Source organism: Podarcis melisellensis (genome assembly GCF_964234715.1).
Source record: "Podarcis melisellensis genome assembly, chromosome: 16".
Taxonomy (NCBI): domain Eukaryota; kingdom Metazoa; phylum Chordata; class Lepidosauria; order Squamata; family Lacertidae; genus Podarcis; species Podarcis melisellensis.
The window spans coordinates 27,973,887-27,990,310 of NC_138533.1; the positions used below are offsets into that span (position 1 = coordinate 27,973,887).

At 47.1% G+C, this 16,424-nt stretch overlaps 1 protein-coding gene across 3 annotated transcripts in view; it reads right to left on the minus strand.

The window, feature by feature from the left end:
- The window catches only part of DGCR2 (DiGeorge syndrome critical region gene 2), a 61,968-nt gene extending 46,248 nt beyond the window's left edge, over positions 1-15,720 (minus strand). For all 3 annotated transcript variants that reach the window (XM_081893378.1, XM_081893377.1, XM_081893376.1), the window contains exon 1: positions 15,366-15,720. In XM_081893378.1, the coding sequence (XP_081749504.1) occupies positions 15,366-15,444 (79 nt within the window). In that variant the 5' untranslated portion in view covers positions 15,445-15,720. The remainder of the gene's footprint in view (positions 1-15,365) is intronic.
- Between the last annotated feature and the right edge of the window lie 704 nt (positions 15,721-16,424).

Consider the following 16,424-nt stretch of genomic DNA (forward strand, 5'->3'; position numbering starts at 1 on the left):
TTAGGAAGAGGAGGGATTTAATTTGAGGTGGTAGGCTAGGCCAGTGTTTCCCAACCTTTTTTGGGCAAAGGCACACTTGTTTCATGAAAAAAATCTCGAGGCACACCACCATGCCAGATGGGGAAAGGTCACTTTTTACTTATTCACTTTTTGAATAATAAGAATTATACGTCATGGGGGGGGCAGGATTTTAGAGATGTTTAGGTGGGGCATGGCCCCAAAAAAGGTTGGGAACCACTGTTCTAGAGCAAGTAAAGCTACCCCAGAGGGGGAAGGGTGGATTGAAAAAGTGGAATGAGGACAAGAGCCTATTCTTGCCAGGCTGCTGCTACACCCACTGGTCTTCCAATTGATCCAAATTGGGTCGCAGTGCCAAGTGCAACCGTGCAAACTATATGGCCAAAGATTTAAGAAGCTGGTCCCCCAAGTGCAATATGTTTGGGTTCAATGTGGAAAAAGTTGACAGCGGCGGGTCTGCACTTGGAGGGCAGGAGCTCTCCAAGGTTTCCAAGGCAGGGATCAACCCCCGGAACTGATGTGCCTGGGATCCTTTTCGTGCAAAAACACACCTACACTCTGCCCGCTGGGTCACGACGCGGAAGCCTCTGTGGTTGTTTGATGCTTGTTCAGCATTTGGCGGTCATTCTGGGGGGTTGGGGGGTGTCTGGAAGAGAGGCAGCCCCCCGCCAAGCCCCTCGAGGCCCCGTCTCGGCTGCCCCTCGCCTCCTTCCCACGGCTCCCGGGGCTCCTTCCAGAGAACAGGAAGGCCCGCGACCTGGGGCATGTGTATCCCCCCCCAGTCTCGGGCGCCTTCCTCACCCGTTCAGCGGGGGTCCCAGGGGTCGGTTTCCCCCTCCGGGACGAGGCGCAGGACTCCCGCCAGGTCCGCCCGGCACTCCCAGGAGCAGGCGGCCGACAGGCGGCCGGCGGGCGCAAAGGGGCCTCCAGCGGCAGGAGCTTTTGCGAGGCCAGCTACCGCCACCAGGCTGCTGCCGCTCGCCATGGCAAGCAGGAAGCCCCCCGGGCTCTGGGCGCCGAGAGGATGCTACGCGGCGGGACCATACGCGGGCAGCGGAGAAGAAGAAGGGCGGCGGGAGAGGGGCGGTTCTCGAGGGGGGAACTCAGCTTCCCAAGATCGCGGGGCTCACTGGACGGTTCTTCCCCGCAGGAACTTCCGCCCTTCCGCAGCTTCAACCGTAGACGTATTAGCATATGATAGGATGAAAGCTGGCCATAGAGAAAAGGCGAAGTTTGGCTGTCCGCAGCCTGGATTCCCGGGTTTCTTTCGACGTTACAGCCCCGTGACGTCAGCGCCACGCAGGCAGCCAGACGGCGAGAGCCCCACGCTGGGCGGCCTCTCCTCGCCGCCGCCGCCCCGCCTCTCGCCGCCCGACTCGCCCGCCTCCCTCCCACGGCACACCAGGCAACGTTCCGCGGCACACCAGTGTGCCGCGGAACACCGGTTGGGAAACACTGGGCTAGGCAAAAAGTCAACAGAAGCCAAAATGAATTGCTTTACCTAGCAGTTGGAGGGAACATTCCCACAGGGAATAAAGTCACATCTTCAGGTGATAGAAGATCCTCTTCTTCCAGTTTAGAATCCCACCACTTCAAAGCTAAATTTGGCATTTTTCAAAGTCCCACAAAATGGGAAAGTAGGATGTTATTCTCCAAGGGAGCATTCCCTTCCATAGCTAGGCAAAGCTAGCCCAATTTGGCTTCTATTGGCTTTCTTTTCCCTACATAGAACAGTTAATCTGTTGGTAGAGAATGAGAAGCTCAGGTTCGTGGTGGGGTCGAGCAAAAGATTCCTGCATTGCAGAGGACTGGACTACTTCCAGCTCTACAATTCTATGACTATAAGCATTCTTCAAATAAGTGAAAGCAGCCAGTTTTGGAAAGGCACTTTATTCAAACAGGCCAAATTCAAATAAGCAGTTTAAAATAGCTCTTTTAAAATCAACAATACTGGATAGTAGATAGTAGAATACAAGTTTAGATAATTTAAACGGATGAGGAAGAAGGCCACTACTCCAAGAATCCACATATTTGCTGCCAGCTCTCCAGAAGCAAATGCCCCCTAACCTCTGGCACCCCGCAGATTCTACCCCACAGGTCTCATCTGCTTTAAAAAATGTAGAAGATATAAGAAGAAGCAGTAGAAAATCATATTGATGCTTCAACATCTAAATTTATGACACAAATGACAGACAGCCCTGACCATCTCCCAATCCTTCTGGGCAACCCAGAACCTGCAGGAGATTGGTTGCAACCACACATAAGAGATGGGCAATAAAACAAGTCCGTGTTTGTGGTGCCCCTTCATATCTTAAACTGTATAACTCCATTAAACGGGAATCAAAGTCTATCCCGGTTAATGAGAAAACAAGATTCAAATCAATTTTTAATTATACCAGCAGTGGTAAGCCTCATAGCTAATGTTGATTAGCCGAGACACAAGATTTTAACAATATTTAATTTCCTCCAGGTAACCTTGATTATTCCATCTTGTGGGGAGAAGCTATTAAGAAACTTTGGTTAAGAGCCTGCTAAAAACCCAGTGACCCTACATAACAGTCTGCTGGTCTTGCTGACTGTTGATAAGATTAATATTCTAAAAAGCTAGCCTGTGTTAAATCCTCACTGAACAATAACAGGTTTCTGAAAAATATTAAAGCATTGCAATTGCCCTGAGCTACAATAATCTGAATCAAAGTTCTACACAATCAAACTGCATTGCAGGGGGTAGGATTAGAGGACCCTCAGGATTCCTTCCAATGTTGAAATTCTATGATAAAATAGGACTTGCCGTGATCATTTCAGGCTTTCAATCAAACTTTTTAGTGTTCTCAAGCCATATTACTCTTACAGCTAGAACCTTCAACAAGGAAACGGTAGGCTTCTCTCTTACAGAAACTAGCTAAATCCAATGTCAATTAGCGTAAGAAATGGAGGTCATCCTCAAAATACACCAATAAAATTCTTGTGGCACCTTTAAAGACTAGAATATACACTGTGGCATGTTTTCATGGACCGGAGAGATCACTGGATCAGATACAGGAAAATTGCAAAGCTCTCTTAAATAAAGCCACTTCCGGCCTGCCCAGGAGGTGGGGTTGCGGGCTTCACGCCCACCCCGCGAGAGCAGGGGAATCCCGGCCAGGTCTGCCCCCCGGCCAGCCAATCACCTGGCTGTGGGGCGTGGCCTGCCCTATTTAGGGCCGGCACGGAGGGGGCTCGCCCTCTTTTCGTCAGCTCGCCCATCACGTTTCCCACCCTCCCTCCCTTTAAGTAGGCTTTAGGTACGTCTTTGACTTTGCTATGGACTTCGGTCTGTCGCCGCAAGGGGTATGGTAGGAATTTTTCCCAATGGGCAATTTCTGACCTTTTAGTTTTTCGCCTACCTCATAGCAACTCGTCACAACTTCTCGGCATTGGCCTTAGGCATTGGTAAGAAGGGATTAAGAGGATGTGGGGGGGGAGGAACACCATCACCTCCCCCCAGTGAGCAAAGGGTGGTCCGTTAAAGGACTCCGGGGGGCTATGGAGGTGTGGGCCAAAGGCACGCCCCAGAGCAGTGACCCGGGGGAGCTCCTAGTCAACGTGCCTCGGCAGGAGACTCCCCCGATATAGTGTTAACCCTTCCCTGTGTCTCCAGCAAATGGGTTGGAGCCAGATAGTCGTTAGGACCAATGCCTAAGCCAATGCCTCTCATTCCTGAATTCAATAAAGTTGTGGCCTAATTCGCCCAATTAACCTTAAATTATGGTGTCTCGTGTCTTTATTTATCCTGGTGGGGGGCGGGAACTCGCCACGCAAAGAGAGACCACTGTTCTACCTCCTGCTCAATACTGCCTCCTCCACACTGATAGTCAACAGCTTTCCCAAAGCTTCAGAAAGAGGAAGTGATGGGTTGACCCTGCACCTTTTGGCAGACACAGAGTATGTGCCCCACCACAGGGTTATCTTTGGCTGGCAGAGACAAACAGACGCGGATAAAAATTCTGAACAGCAAGACTAAAAGGCTGCAAAATACACAAGAGTCATCTGGGGCATAACTTATATATTTGAGTTTCTAACGCTACACCAGCTTGGCAAGGGCAGGATTGGTAAGTTTCTCTGCTGCTATTACACACGTAAGCAGTGATGTTTGAGTGCTTATATTTAAACTATGTAATAAAATGATGCCATGATGAAAAATGGTTGGCCTCGATCCACACACGGCAGGAGCAAGGTGTACATGCAAGCTTAGACATGCAAACACTAGACAAACACACAGCTGGTAATATTGGTTTTTATAGCATCCATCACCTGACTTAGGGGAAGGGCTGTAGATTCAGTGGTGGAGCACATGCTTTTTGTGTATAAGGTCACAGGTGCACGCCCTGGCATCTCATAAGAACCTGAGAGGAGACTGCCGGATCAGGCCAATGGCCCATCTAGTCCAGCATCCTGTTCTCACAATGACTAACCAGATGGCTGTGGGAAACCTGCAAACACAAGAGCACTCTCTCCCCCTGCCATTTCCAGCAACTGGCATTCAGAAGCATTACTGGAGGCAGAGGGCAACCAGTGTTAGAAACTTAAGATATACAAGCTGAGCACCAAATGGCTCTTTAAAACCAGGGTTACAGTCAGAACAGAATGTCTAGTCGCCATTGGGGGGCCAGACCGCTCAAAAGTCGTATTTTCCAACCTAATTCTTCGGTTATTCGCTCCGATTGTGTGGATATAATGGATAGAATTCCACAGGATGTGTTGCAAATGTGCGAAAAAAAGAGAAGTTCCAAGGATCCCCAGGCATGCGCCTCCAGATGATAGAGACATCAGGCACCATCCTGGTGCCTGGGCATCTTCACTTGGTCGCAAGCGGCTGGTATGCGTAAAGGTAAAAGGGACCCCTGACCGTTAGGTCCAGTCACAGGTAATGTGATTACCAGCATTACTAAGACACTTCTGGCAAACCAGAGCAGCGCACGGAAACGCCATTTACCTTCCCGCCAGAGTGGTACCTATTAATCTACTTGCACTTTGACATGCTTTCAAACTGCTAGGTTGGCAGGAGCAGGGACCGAGCAACAGGAGCTCACCCCATCACGGGGATTCGAACTGCCGACCTTCTGATCAGCAAGCCCTAGGCTCTGTGGTTTAACCCACTGCCACCCACGTCCCAAGAGGCTGTTAGCCAGGTGCAAATGTGCATGGCAAATTTCAAGCACAGAGGATAGCCATTGTGATTAGTAGTTTGGGGGGGTATTGCAGGGAGATTCTGAACCACTAGTGCCAGTCCATGTAGGCAATGCTGAGCTAGACAATGGCTTGCCTCAATAAAAAGCAGCTTCCTACAGGGATAAGGAGAAAAAGGAACCTGGATTAAGTCTGCATATCCACAGCAAGCAAAGCAGCCCTGTCAACACTGCCAATTCCAAGCATGAGCGATATGCATGCAGCTCCATTTGTATAAAAGGAACTCCTACAACTAAATGGTAGCTGCTGAATGCGAGGATCCCGCATTCATAGCCATCGAGTCAAATGGAGACCCACACACGCGAGTCTGTTCTGTACGTCTGGTACCTTTGCATGACAAGGGAGAATAAGAAGGGCACCAATCCCAGGGGGAGTAAATATAAGCACATAGTAATATGGGAACGAGACTAGCACAGATTTACTGAAAAGCTAAAAGGGATTACTTGACTGGCAGAAACAGAGTCACAGGATACAAGTTCAGGCCTAAGCCTCATGCTGCATAGTGATTATTACATTCAGAAAGATTTGAGAACAGTATTACGAACTACATAGTAGCCATAATGGGAACATAAAGCAAGACAGAAACCTTAATAATATAGTCCTTTAATTAAAAAAAAAAATCTTCACTATGAAAATTATTCTCTCTAGAAAATCCCAAAAGAAATCTGAATTTAAGGGGAGGAAGTGTTCTAATTACATGGCCTTCCGTAATTGCCCCTTGGTTTTCCGAATATTTTGGAATACAGCTTACTTCTAAGCACCTTTGTAGCACTTTCCTGCATCTTCGGCCTCAAGTGCGGGAAGTACTGATGTTTCTCTAATTATATAGTTTTAAATGATATCTCATAGGCACTTCCTGAAGGAAGTACTAGGAGCAAGACAAACAGTCTTGATCTATCCCTTAGGGCTGGCAAGCTCCAAGCTGCAGGTCGCTGAAATGGAGAGTCAGTCGCTGGGAACAGCTCAGCAAAGCTCAACTAGCTGGTCAGTATTTTAAAAATTATGTTTGTGGCAGTGAAGTCTCAACTTGCACACACCGCATGAGCTAAGAAGGGAGAACAGAGAAAGTTGGGAGATGGGGCACGCCTCTGCTATTATCCTCATCATCATCTGTTTATTAGTATGCCACTTTTCCAGAATGGTGCACAAAGTGGCTCACAACCAAATGAACCATAATAACTAACAATTAAAATGCATATTAAGGAAAATTAGAAACAATCATAATGTCAGTAGGTACAGAAAATAAATCCATACGAAAATGGTACAAATAAGCCAACACAATAAAACAGCTCAAAACTGAACGGGGAAAGAGAATAATCTCCAATAAAGAAAATGGCAGCACACAAAATTGGGAACGGGGTTGCTATTCCCAGAAGCTCACCACAATTAACTTGCAAACATTGTGGTAGCCTTATCTCCCAGCTCTCACCTGGGTCTCCCTCTCTCAATCGCTTCCCAATTTCTCACCTCCCTACTGTCATCAAATGTATGAGCACAAAAGAGGGCAGTGTGAGAGAAAGTGCCCCAGTCACAGTGTTTGAAACTCCCATTGTTCCATGTGCATATTGCAACAGGGAATTTCATTGGCGCGAGCAGTTTCTGAGATCAGGGCGCTACCTAAGATTTCAGATTAAAACTGCATAGTGGAAGGAAAGGGCCTTCTTCTGCGTCTCCACTTCCAGCTACTCTCTGAAGACTGGAGAAGAGACCCTCTTAAGAATATTAGGGGGGTGGGCAGGGGAAGGACTAGACCATGTGAAAAATGAACATAATATTTTAGCTGAGGTTCATTCATTTCCAGCTTTGTATTCTTATAAAAAGCCAGGCCTAAATATTCCATTGTTGCACCCATAACCTAGGTTTGAAGGTGCCATCTAACTCTTAGCTATCATATCTCTGTTTCTAACACTACCTGTTCACTATTTTTAAATCACCCTTCTAGTGATATCTTATTGCTTCTCACCTCCACACCTCAGCAGATCTGCTCACCTTCCTTGGCTCACAGGTAAAGTCCACATTTGTAAGTACAGTGGTACCTCTGGTTGCGAATGGGATCCGTTCCGGAGCCCCGTTTGCAACCTGAAAGCAACGCAACCTGCTTCTGCGCATGCGCGGGTCACGATTTGCCGCTTCTGCGCATGCATGTGAGATCATTTTGCGCATCTGCGCATGCACGAGCAGCAAAACCCAGAAGTAACCCTTTCCAGTACTTCCAGGTTGCCACGGGACGCAACCTGAAAAGACTTAACCTGAAGCATACGTAACAAGAGGTATGACTGTTATGCAAAGTAAAGAATCTTGGCTTAAACTATACCCCATGCACACAGTGTTAGAAACTGAGATATGAAAGCTAGCAGCTCAATAGCACCTTAAACCTAAGTTATAGGAGCAACAACAGAATGTCTAGGCACGCTTTTTTTATAACAAGTATACAGAGTTGAAAATGAAAGAACTGCAGCTAAAATATTTTCACATAGTCTAGTCCTTCTCCTGCCCACCCCCGTAATATTCTTAAGAGGGTCCCTTCTCCAGTCTTCATAGAGTAGCTGGAAGTGGGGGGGGGGGAGAGAAAAAGGTTATCCTTTCCTTCCATTCTGCAGTTCTAATCTGAAAACCTAGGCGAAGTACTGCGCCCAGAGCTCAGAAACGGCTCACGCTAATGAAATTCCACCGCAAAATGCGCCTAGAACAATGTGAGTTTCGAACACTGCCTGCATGAAGCCCCTACCTGTGATGAGCTGGTAAACAAACCAGGAAGGAGATAACTTCATATTATGCCCATAAAACAGGATGGCTAGCCAGCTTTAAACAATGTTTGTTGTTGGCTTACAAATCCTGGTTTCTCAAGGTAAAAAAAAAAAAGCCACGATCCTGGGCTTAAGCCATAATGCTAAGCTATCATCTTCTTGGTTTGTTTTTTACTCACTTGAGCCAAGGGAGAAGCAAAGCAGAAACACTGGCATGTGGGCCATGCACAGTATGGTTTGCTAAGTCAAGGTTCTTCACATACCATGACCTGCAACACAGCCAAAGAGTAGCTGCTGACTTCCTTCTCCCAGCCACTGAGCAACAGAACAGGAAACCAAAGATCTTACCAAGCAGCTCCTGCTCTTCCTCAAAAGCCTGTGTTTTTGAGAGGAACTTGGCTGCATCTGTGTTTAGCAAACAAAAAGCATGGGGGGGGAGGACCTGGAATGGACATTTTTTGATGGAGGGAAAGAAGAGGGTACATTCTGTACCTGGGGCTGTAAATACATATCATGGCTCAGCTCAGGAATAGAATTCTGGATGGAATGAAAAGGGACAATTTAAGCAGAAAAGCAGGGAGAGATTTGTTTTTTTAGATGCGGGGAGAAAATGTCCTCTTGAAAGGAGCTGCTTGTAAGGGGGTGGATGTGAAATAGCAGATTTTGGGGGTGTCATTCAGGCAGAGGAGGAGTAACGTAAAATTTTATTTCAAGGTGGGACGCGGGTGGCGCTGTGGGTTAAACCACAGAGCCTAGGACTTGCCGATCGGAAGGTCGGCGGTTCAAATCCCTGCAACGGGGTGAGCTCCCGTTGCTCGGTCCTTGCTCCTGCCAACTGAGCAGTTCGAAAGCACGTCAAAGGGAAAGTAGATAAATAGGTACCGCTCTGGCGGGAAGGTAAACGGCGTTTCCATGCACTGCTCGGTTTGCCAGAAGCGGCTTAGTCATGCTGGCCACATGACCTGGAAGCTGTACACCGGCTCCCTTGGCCAATAAAGCGAGATGAGCGCCGCAACCCCAGAGTCGGTCAAGACTGGACCTAATGGTCAGGGGTCCCTTTACCTTAATTTCAAGGTACTGAAGCTCAGGCCCATGTGGAGCATAGGAAGCTGCCTTAAGACTGAGTCAAACCACAGGTATGTCAAGCTCAGTACTGTCTACACTGACTGGCAGCAGCACTTCAGGGATTTCAGGAAGGGTTCTCTCCCAACACTATCTGGAGATGCCTCTGTGGATTGAACTTGGGACCTTCTGCATGCAAATTCAAGGCTTTGCCACTGGCCTTGGCCATGCTTACGGAAATTTAAACATTGCCATGGCATTCCCGGGAGAAGCATGCTGATGTACACCCACAACATCATTGTTCTGGGGCTCAGGGTGAGATCCCACAAAGTGCTGTCATACCTGCTCAAGACGGCATGTTAAATATGATTACCCTAATCTTCACTCCCTTATTAATAGTAATTCTGTTGCCTTTGAAATATCAACAACAACAACAATCTTTATTACGGTCCAGAGACCCAACAAAACATTACAAATCAATAATCAGATCATACAGCCTATCTCCAGGTTAATCAAGCATTTTGTTTAGAATATAGGGCTCATTTGGTCTTGCAACCACCGATAAAAACTTTGCCACTGCCAACGTTCTAGCTTTTGTCCGGTCTTCCAGTAGGAACCTGACATAGTGAGCCGCTGATTTTCCCGGGAAAGGCACCAGCAAGGGTGGTATCAGTTCAGCCCTGGCCTGCTCATACTTCACACAATGCAACAAAATATGATTTATGGAATCGATGTCGTGAGCACACGAGCAAAGTCTGTCCTGGTAGGGAACTCCTCTCAACCTACCATCCAGCACTGCAGAGGGGAAGACATTTAGTCTGGCTTTGGTGAAAAGCCTTCGATAGTTAGGTACTGTCAGGTTTTTGATGTAAGATGTTAACTCAAAGACATACCCATATTGAACTCCTGCTGCCAGCGGACTACAGACTGCGTGTGATCGAGATCGCAAGTCACTGTGTGCATTGTCCCATAATCTTTGCTTTAAAACCTTTTGGGCACCTTCATAACCCAGGTAATACAGTTGGGGTGGGGGAGAGACAGACCAATAGAGTTGGCTTTTTTAGCCATGGTTCTCTGCCATTTGCTGACAAATTCCTCATTGGTCAAATGTTGGTACAGACCCTTCCTTAAATTAAACACTGAAATCCTGAGCCAATGTTTTAGGGCAGCCCACCACGCTCTAGCTGAAATTGGGCATCCACCAGCTTCCAACAGAAGTACGGAGTTGGGGACGCAGTTAGGTACCTGCAGCAGAGATCGTATAAATTTTGCCTGAAAGCAATCTAGCTTTGGCAGGTCCCCATTATGCCAGACATTTGCTGCATACAGGAGTCGGGAAACGGGCTTTGCGTTGAAAACCCTTAAGGCTGCTGGAACATATTTGCCGCCCTTTGTGAAGAACAATCTATGTATGGCTAGCTTTGTAATCTCCGCCTTTTGAAGGGAGGTTTGCCAATGGTGCTTCCAAGATCCTGTATGATGGAATGTGAGCCCTAGGTAACTGAAGTATTTTACCTGTTCAAGGTTATGGCCACCCAGCACCCATTTAGACTGGGAGAATCTTCTTTCGAAGACAAAAATTTTATATTTTTCATAATTAATGGATAAACCATTTCCAGAACAGTAATCAGAAAATTTCCTCAACAGATAATTCAAACCCGGTCTGGAACGTGAGATGATGGCCACGTCATCAGCATACAACAACAAAGGGGGTTAATAGTAAGTTCTTGTATGGCAGGCACTCCAAGGAGTCCTGTCCATCTCATCTCGCTTTGCTCTCTGGGAAGCAGCATCCTAAAAGGTGCACATGGTTTCAAGGAAAAAAGGATGTGAGCAATCAGCTGGCGACAGATAAGAAAGTGGATCATGCAAGACAGCAGCACCTAACACAAGGACTAGAGTAATTCTGTGGTGTTAGGTAACAGAATGGGGCCTCTGCACCCCATTCCTTGTTGAACCACTGCTAGTAAAGAGTTCTGGGCTAGAAGAATTAATGGGCTGACTCAGTGTGGTTGAATCAGCTATGCTGAAAACCAAAAACTTGCAAAGCACACACAAGGGAGGCCAGCACACCTTGTGGCACAGAACAAAACAAAAAAAAAACTAGAATAACTGCAAACCTTGGTTTGGAGCACAATGAAAAGGGAGGCTTGCACTAGTGTGATTTGCTTGGAGTCTGACTTAAGCAAGGGCCACCAACCTGTGAAAAAATGGACCACAGTGTAACCCAGTAGGGAAAGCTCAATTATTACACTGCAGTGATACCTGAAAGGGCATGACAACGCTCTTGATTCTGCAAAATGGAAGACTGAAATCATTCATAAACAAGTTAGCTGCAAATCAACAACTGGGTAACAATCAAGTTTTGAACAGGCTGGACAATTTGTTTTTGAACAGCATGATGTGGCAATAATACAATGTGACAGCAGAGCAACACAACCCATTTTATACAGTGGCCAGATGCAGTTATTTCTGCCATGCTGTGGAACTAAAGGCTTTAAATTAGGAATAGGGAATGCATGGTCCTCTAGATTTCATCCTTGGACTAGCAGCCCTATGTAGCATAGGCAATGGACAGCATCTGAAGGACAATAGGTTCCCCTTCCCTGCTTTAAACAGAACCATACAGAGAACACATACCAACCCCTCAACTTCATCATATGGAGGACCTTAGCCTTCACTTAAAATGGCAAACTAAAAAAACTATGAGCATTCATCAGTAACAAAAAAGGTGGCACTCTTTATTTTAATAGGAAACAAGAAGCCACCGAGTTAACATACCAATGACCAAGAAATGTAAAAAGAAATTCCTTCAGAAATTTAAAAGCCCTAGGTCTCTGTGATATGGCTGTACAATAAAGCTGATGTAGTATCTACAATAAAACACCAAGAACACTTTGCAGGAACATGCTCTTGAAAGAACAAGATCCTCAGATCAGAGGAAAAGGTCTCAATTTGTACAGCTACCCAAGCTGATAACAAGTGCTTTAAAGGAGGGGTCGGGGAAGAGAGAACCACTTATAACAGAATCTGTTTATTAGGAAGACCAAAGCAGCAGAGAAAATAATAAATTACAGAAAATGCATGAAAGAAGTCTTTGCTTTTGCTGCTGCTTCCTTTAGGTATTACCATGCTTAAAAGGCAACAGACTTCATTAATTCAGACCAAAATATTCCATTTCATTTCACTAGTTATATTTAAATAACGATTTTATCACCATTAAAATCACTCACACATACTAATTAAGGACCCAGGCCATGATCTAACAAAGATTTATGCTGCACATGGATAAACCCCTGGGAGCAAGCAAAGGTTGCTTTAATTTTCACCTCTCCTACCGCTGAAGAGGCAAACCAACTGCCTATTTAAAAACCAGCTTGCCTCTTCAGCAGCAAGAACGGTTCTCCCTCATATACGTGCAGTTTTGCTAGTTCAAAGTTCCACTTTCCACATTCAGATATAATCCCAAGTTGTAGGATGGAAAAGATGTAGGAGACAATTTTAAGAAACTATTGCTCCAAGCAACAAAAGCTCCACTTGTCAGCTCAGTGTATTTTACAGCCAAATTTTAAACTTATTTAAAAACAAAAAGAGGGCAAAGAACACACTATGAAGAACTTGATAATATTACGGCAACAAGCCTCTTCCAAAGCAAACCACCTAAAGACTGGTGCATGTTCTAAAGGTTTTTATTGTTGTGATTAAATCTTAAATGTTATGCTCCATGTTAGATAGAGTGCATCAGCAGTTAAGCAAACAAGCCACTCTATGAGATCATTCGGGTTCTCAGCAATATTCTTATTTATAAGAGCAAAGGCAGGAAAACCCAGTTAAATTCTGCATGCAATGAGGTTATATAACATGGCAAAACCATTTCATGAAGAAGATTAACTTTAAAAAAAGTTCAAGTTCTGAAAAGACCATATAATCTGGAGTTCCTCCCGACCACACACATACAATGACCACTTACGTAACTCTAGTCATATTACTTTGAAAATGCTAAATCATATCCTCTGCAGATTGTTTCCTGATAAGGATTCCTTCCAAATAAATGTAACTTAGCAAGAAGCAAAGGCGCACCATTAATTTCATCCATACATTATAATTTTCTCCACAGCTAGGTGCAAATTTTTTGGATGGGGGGGGATGGGGGGACTTAACAGCCGCATTTTCTGAGAGCTATGTAGAATGCCAAATTGCACTACAGAAAAATGAAACAGAACAACGGGAAAAGGTCCCATCAGTCAATTAAAACTCCACCACAAGACAAAGCTCTCTGTTCTCAATGCGCTCACCATTATTCCTTTGCCAAGTAGCTTCTGTATACAGTGACAGGTAGACAAAGCAGGCCTTTTTCCTACCCAAGGGTGATTATCCAACATTCTTCTTTAGAGTAGACCCATTGAAATTAATGAACTTCAGCCTGCTAATTTCAATGGGTCTACTCCAAATATGGCCAGAGTTTGATATCCTCCTCCTGACTTACCTGCAGAACTACACTTCTAGATTTCAGCTTGCATTGCAAACTACAGACAAATCTTGGGTGGAACAAGTACTGAAAGGGAAAATCTGTGGAAAGCAGCCTGCTTTTCCCTCAGCCCCACAACAGGTGAAGTACTGAAAAGGGTCCTAGATACTGCCACCCACATCAGCCAGGTCCAACAGAAGTTTCCAAAGTGGAGATCACCTTCTGTTCAGCAGGGCTTAATAAGAAAATGACACTGCAACTAGGACAGGATTATTTTGTCCTATCATTCAGCACTACAACATTCCACTGGGAAACCATTTTTTCTTTTCCCATCTTCCACATATGCTCCAAATGCATAGGCTCAGAGGTTTTATCATAGCATTTCACCCATCCATTTCCTTCCATACAGGTGACTATTTTCCTCTTCCTCTTTTTACTTTACCCTGTGCCATCATTTCTCTCTTACCAACCTGCTTGTTTTTTGTTTTGATTTTAATGCCAGTGTAAACCACAGGAGTCATCAAGTTCTCCCAACCCCATCATTTCTTGGTGCCATATACTAAGCTCCCTCTGACATTTTTGGACCCCTTCCTGATCTCGGTGCATCACAATTCCTGAGTATATCCTGAATAGATCTGAATTCCGTATCTTACAACCGACTTCGGCTATACAAATGTGCACACACCTCATTCTAGATAGTAACACATTCCAGATCCTACTGCCCCTTATCCTCTCCGATCTCAATTATTGACTGCAAAGGCCTATGAAATACTCTATAACCCCAGATATATTCTTGGAGAACCACCAGGGGTTTCCTACTGTCACCACTCCAATGAGGGAGGGGGAATCCCATCCGCCTCTCCACTAACACAAGACCTCAGTCTCCCATCGCACAAACAGATCCCCAAAGACAACCCACACCCTAAACATCCCCTTACTTATAAAACCACACAGGTGCTATATAGGGAAACCACCTGGGAAGAGGTGCTCCTTTTTGAGCTCCCAAACTCCAGTGCAAGAAGGTGGAAGGCCCCGAGGTTGAACGCCAGAGCCACCACCTTCCAACTGGAGGTGGGGCCACATCCCCCCACTCTTTGGCAGTGCTCTCTCCCCACCTCCATCTCCCATTTGAAAAGCCAAACCCTCAAGACACCCACCTTATCCCAGTATCCTAAATCCCCACCTCTCTTGTAGATTTATAAAATGTGCAGCTGCTGGTAGGGAAACCACCTGGCGGCTCCTTGGCAACCCCCAAACTCCTGCGCAAGGGGGCTTGAAATCTCTTCCTAAAGTGTCATCCCAGAGCACCCCCACCTGCAAGTGGGACCCCTCCCCTTATTTATAAAATGCAATGGTGCAGATAGGGAAACCACCTGGGATATCGTTAGCAACATCCAAACTCCTGCGCAAAGGGGCTTGAAATCTCTCCCTAAAGTGTCATCCCAGAGCACCCCCACCTGCAAGAGGGACCCCTCCCCTTATTTATAAAATGCAATGGTGCAGATAGGGAAACCACCTGGGAGATCGTTAGCAACATCCAAACTCCTGAGGAAGGGGGCTTGAAATCTCCCCTTAAGGTCCCATCCCAGATCCCCCCTCAGCTACAAGTGGGACCCCTCCCCTTATTATTAAAATGCATAGGTGCTGGTAGGGAAACCACCTGGGGGATCCAAACTCCTGCGCAAGGGGGCCTGAAGTCTCTCCCTAAGGGCTCATCCCAGAGCCGCCCCCCACCTGCAAATGGGGCCCACCACCCCTTTAACCCTTGCGTGTGCGCGCGCACTTCCCCCCTCCAAGCCCCCTCCCCGAGCCCCCCGCATGTCCCTTCCCGGCCCCCGTACCTGGCCGCAACGGCTCGGTGATGCTAAGTACCAGGAGGAAGAGGAGGAGGAAGGTGCCGCTGTCTGCCTTGGGCACCATTTATCCTCCGTTCATCTTCCCCCAGCGCAGCAACGTAAACCCCCCCGCGGGAGGGGGGCGGTGAGGGGAAAGGAAAAATAAAAACAAAAAAGGCGTCGGAGGCAGAGGCGGCCTCCGCTTCTCCGTCACAGCCACCGGGAGCGAAGCGGGAGGCGGGGAGGGGGAGGAATCCGGAGAGCTCGCCAAGGCGCGGGGGCCGTTCAGCCCGCCTGGCTCGGCTGACTGGCTATCGCTGCACGCACAAGATGGCGGCCGCGTCTCCCTTGCTCCTCCTGAGGCGCCGCCCCCTCCCCTCCTTCGCCGCCGCGCGCCTCGCAGCCAATAGGGAGGCGGGGCGGGGCCTCGGAGGCGGAGCGATCTGCATAGGCGCGTGGGGTAATGAGGTGCGCGTAGTTCTCGCTGTGAAGGAGCCTCGGGGGCGGGGGGAGAGGCGAGGAGGCTCCGCCCACACGCATGCGCGAGCGAGCGAGCGTGCCTCCCTGAGTTTGCAAAGCATAAGGAATGCGCCGTTGAGTTCAATGGGGATTAATCCCTTCCAGGTATGCTGGGGTGCGGCTGTTTGGACCACTTATAAACGTCATCTCTCCAACTCCTCGAAAGATTCCAACAATGCTATCTCAAAAAAAAAAAAAAATAACCCACATCACTTGGGAAGACAGAAATTGTACTAAAGTAATTTGGTTGGATCACTGCAGATGGTGACAGCAGCCGCGAAATTAAGAGACGCCTGTTTCTTGGGAGAAAAGCAATGACAAACCTAGACAGCTTCCGGGTTGACGCGATCGGTTTAATGGCGGATTCCCTCCGAGCTCCGGAGGGAATCGGCTCCATCGAGGACGGGTCTTGCCGCGCCGGCGACGCGGGGACCCTTAGAAACCACAGGTGCTGATACCTGTGGACCTGGTGACTCGGTGGGCACCTTAAGCGCCCTCCTCGACAGTCGAAGAGCCTTTTTAAAGGCTGCGGAGAAGGTCTGAGGA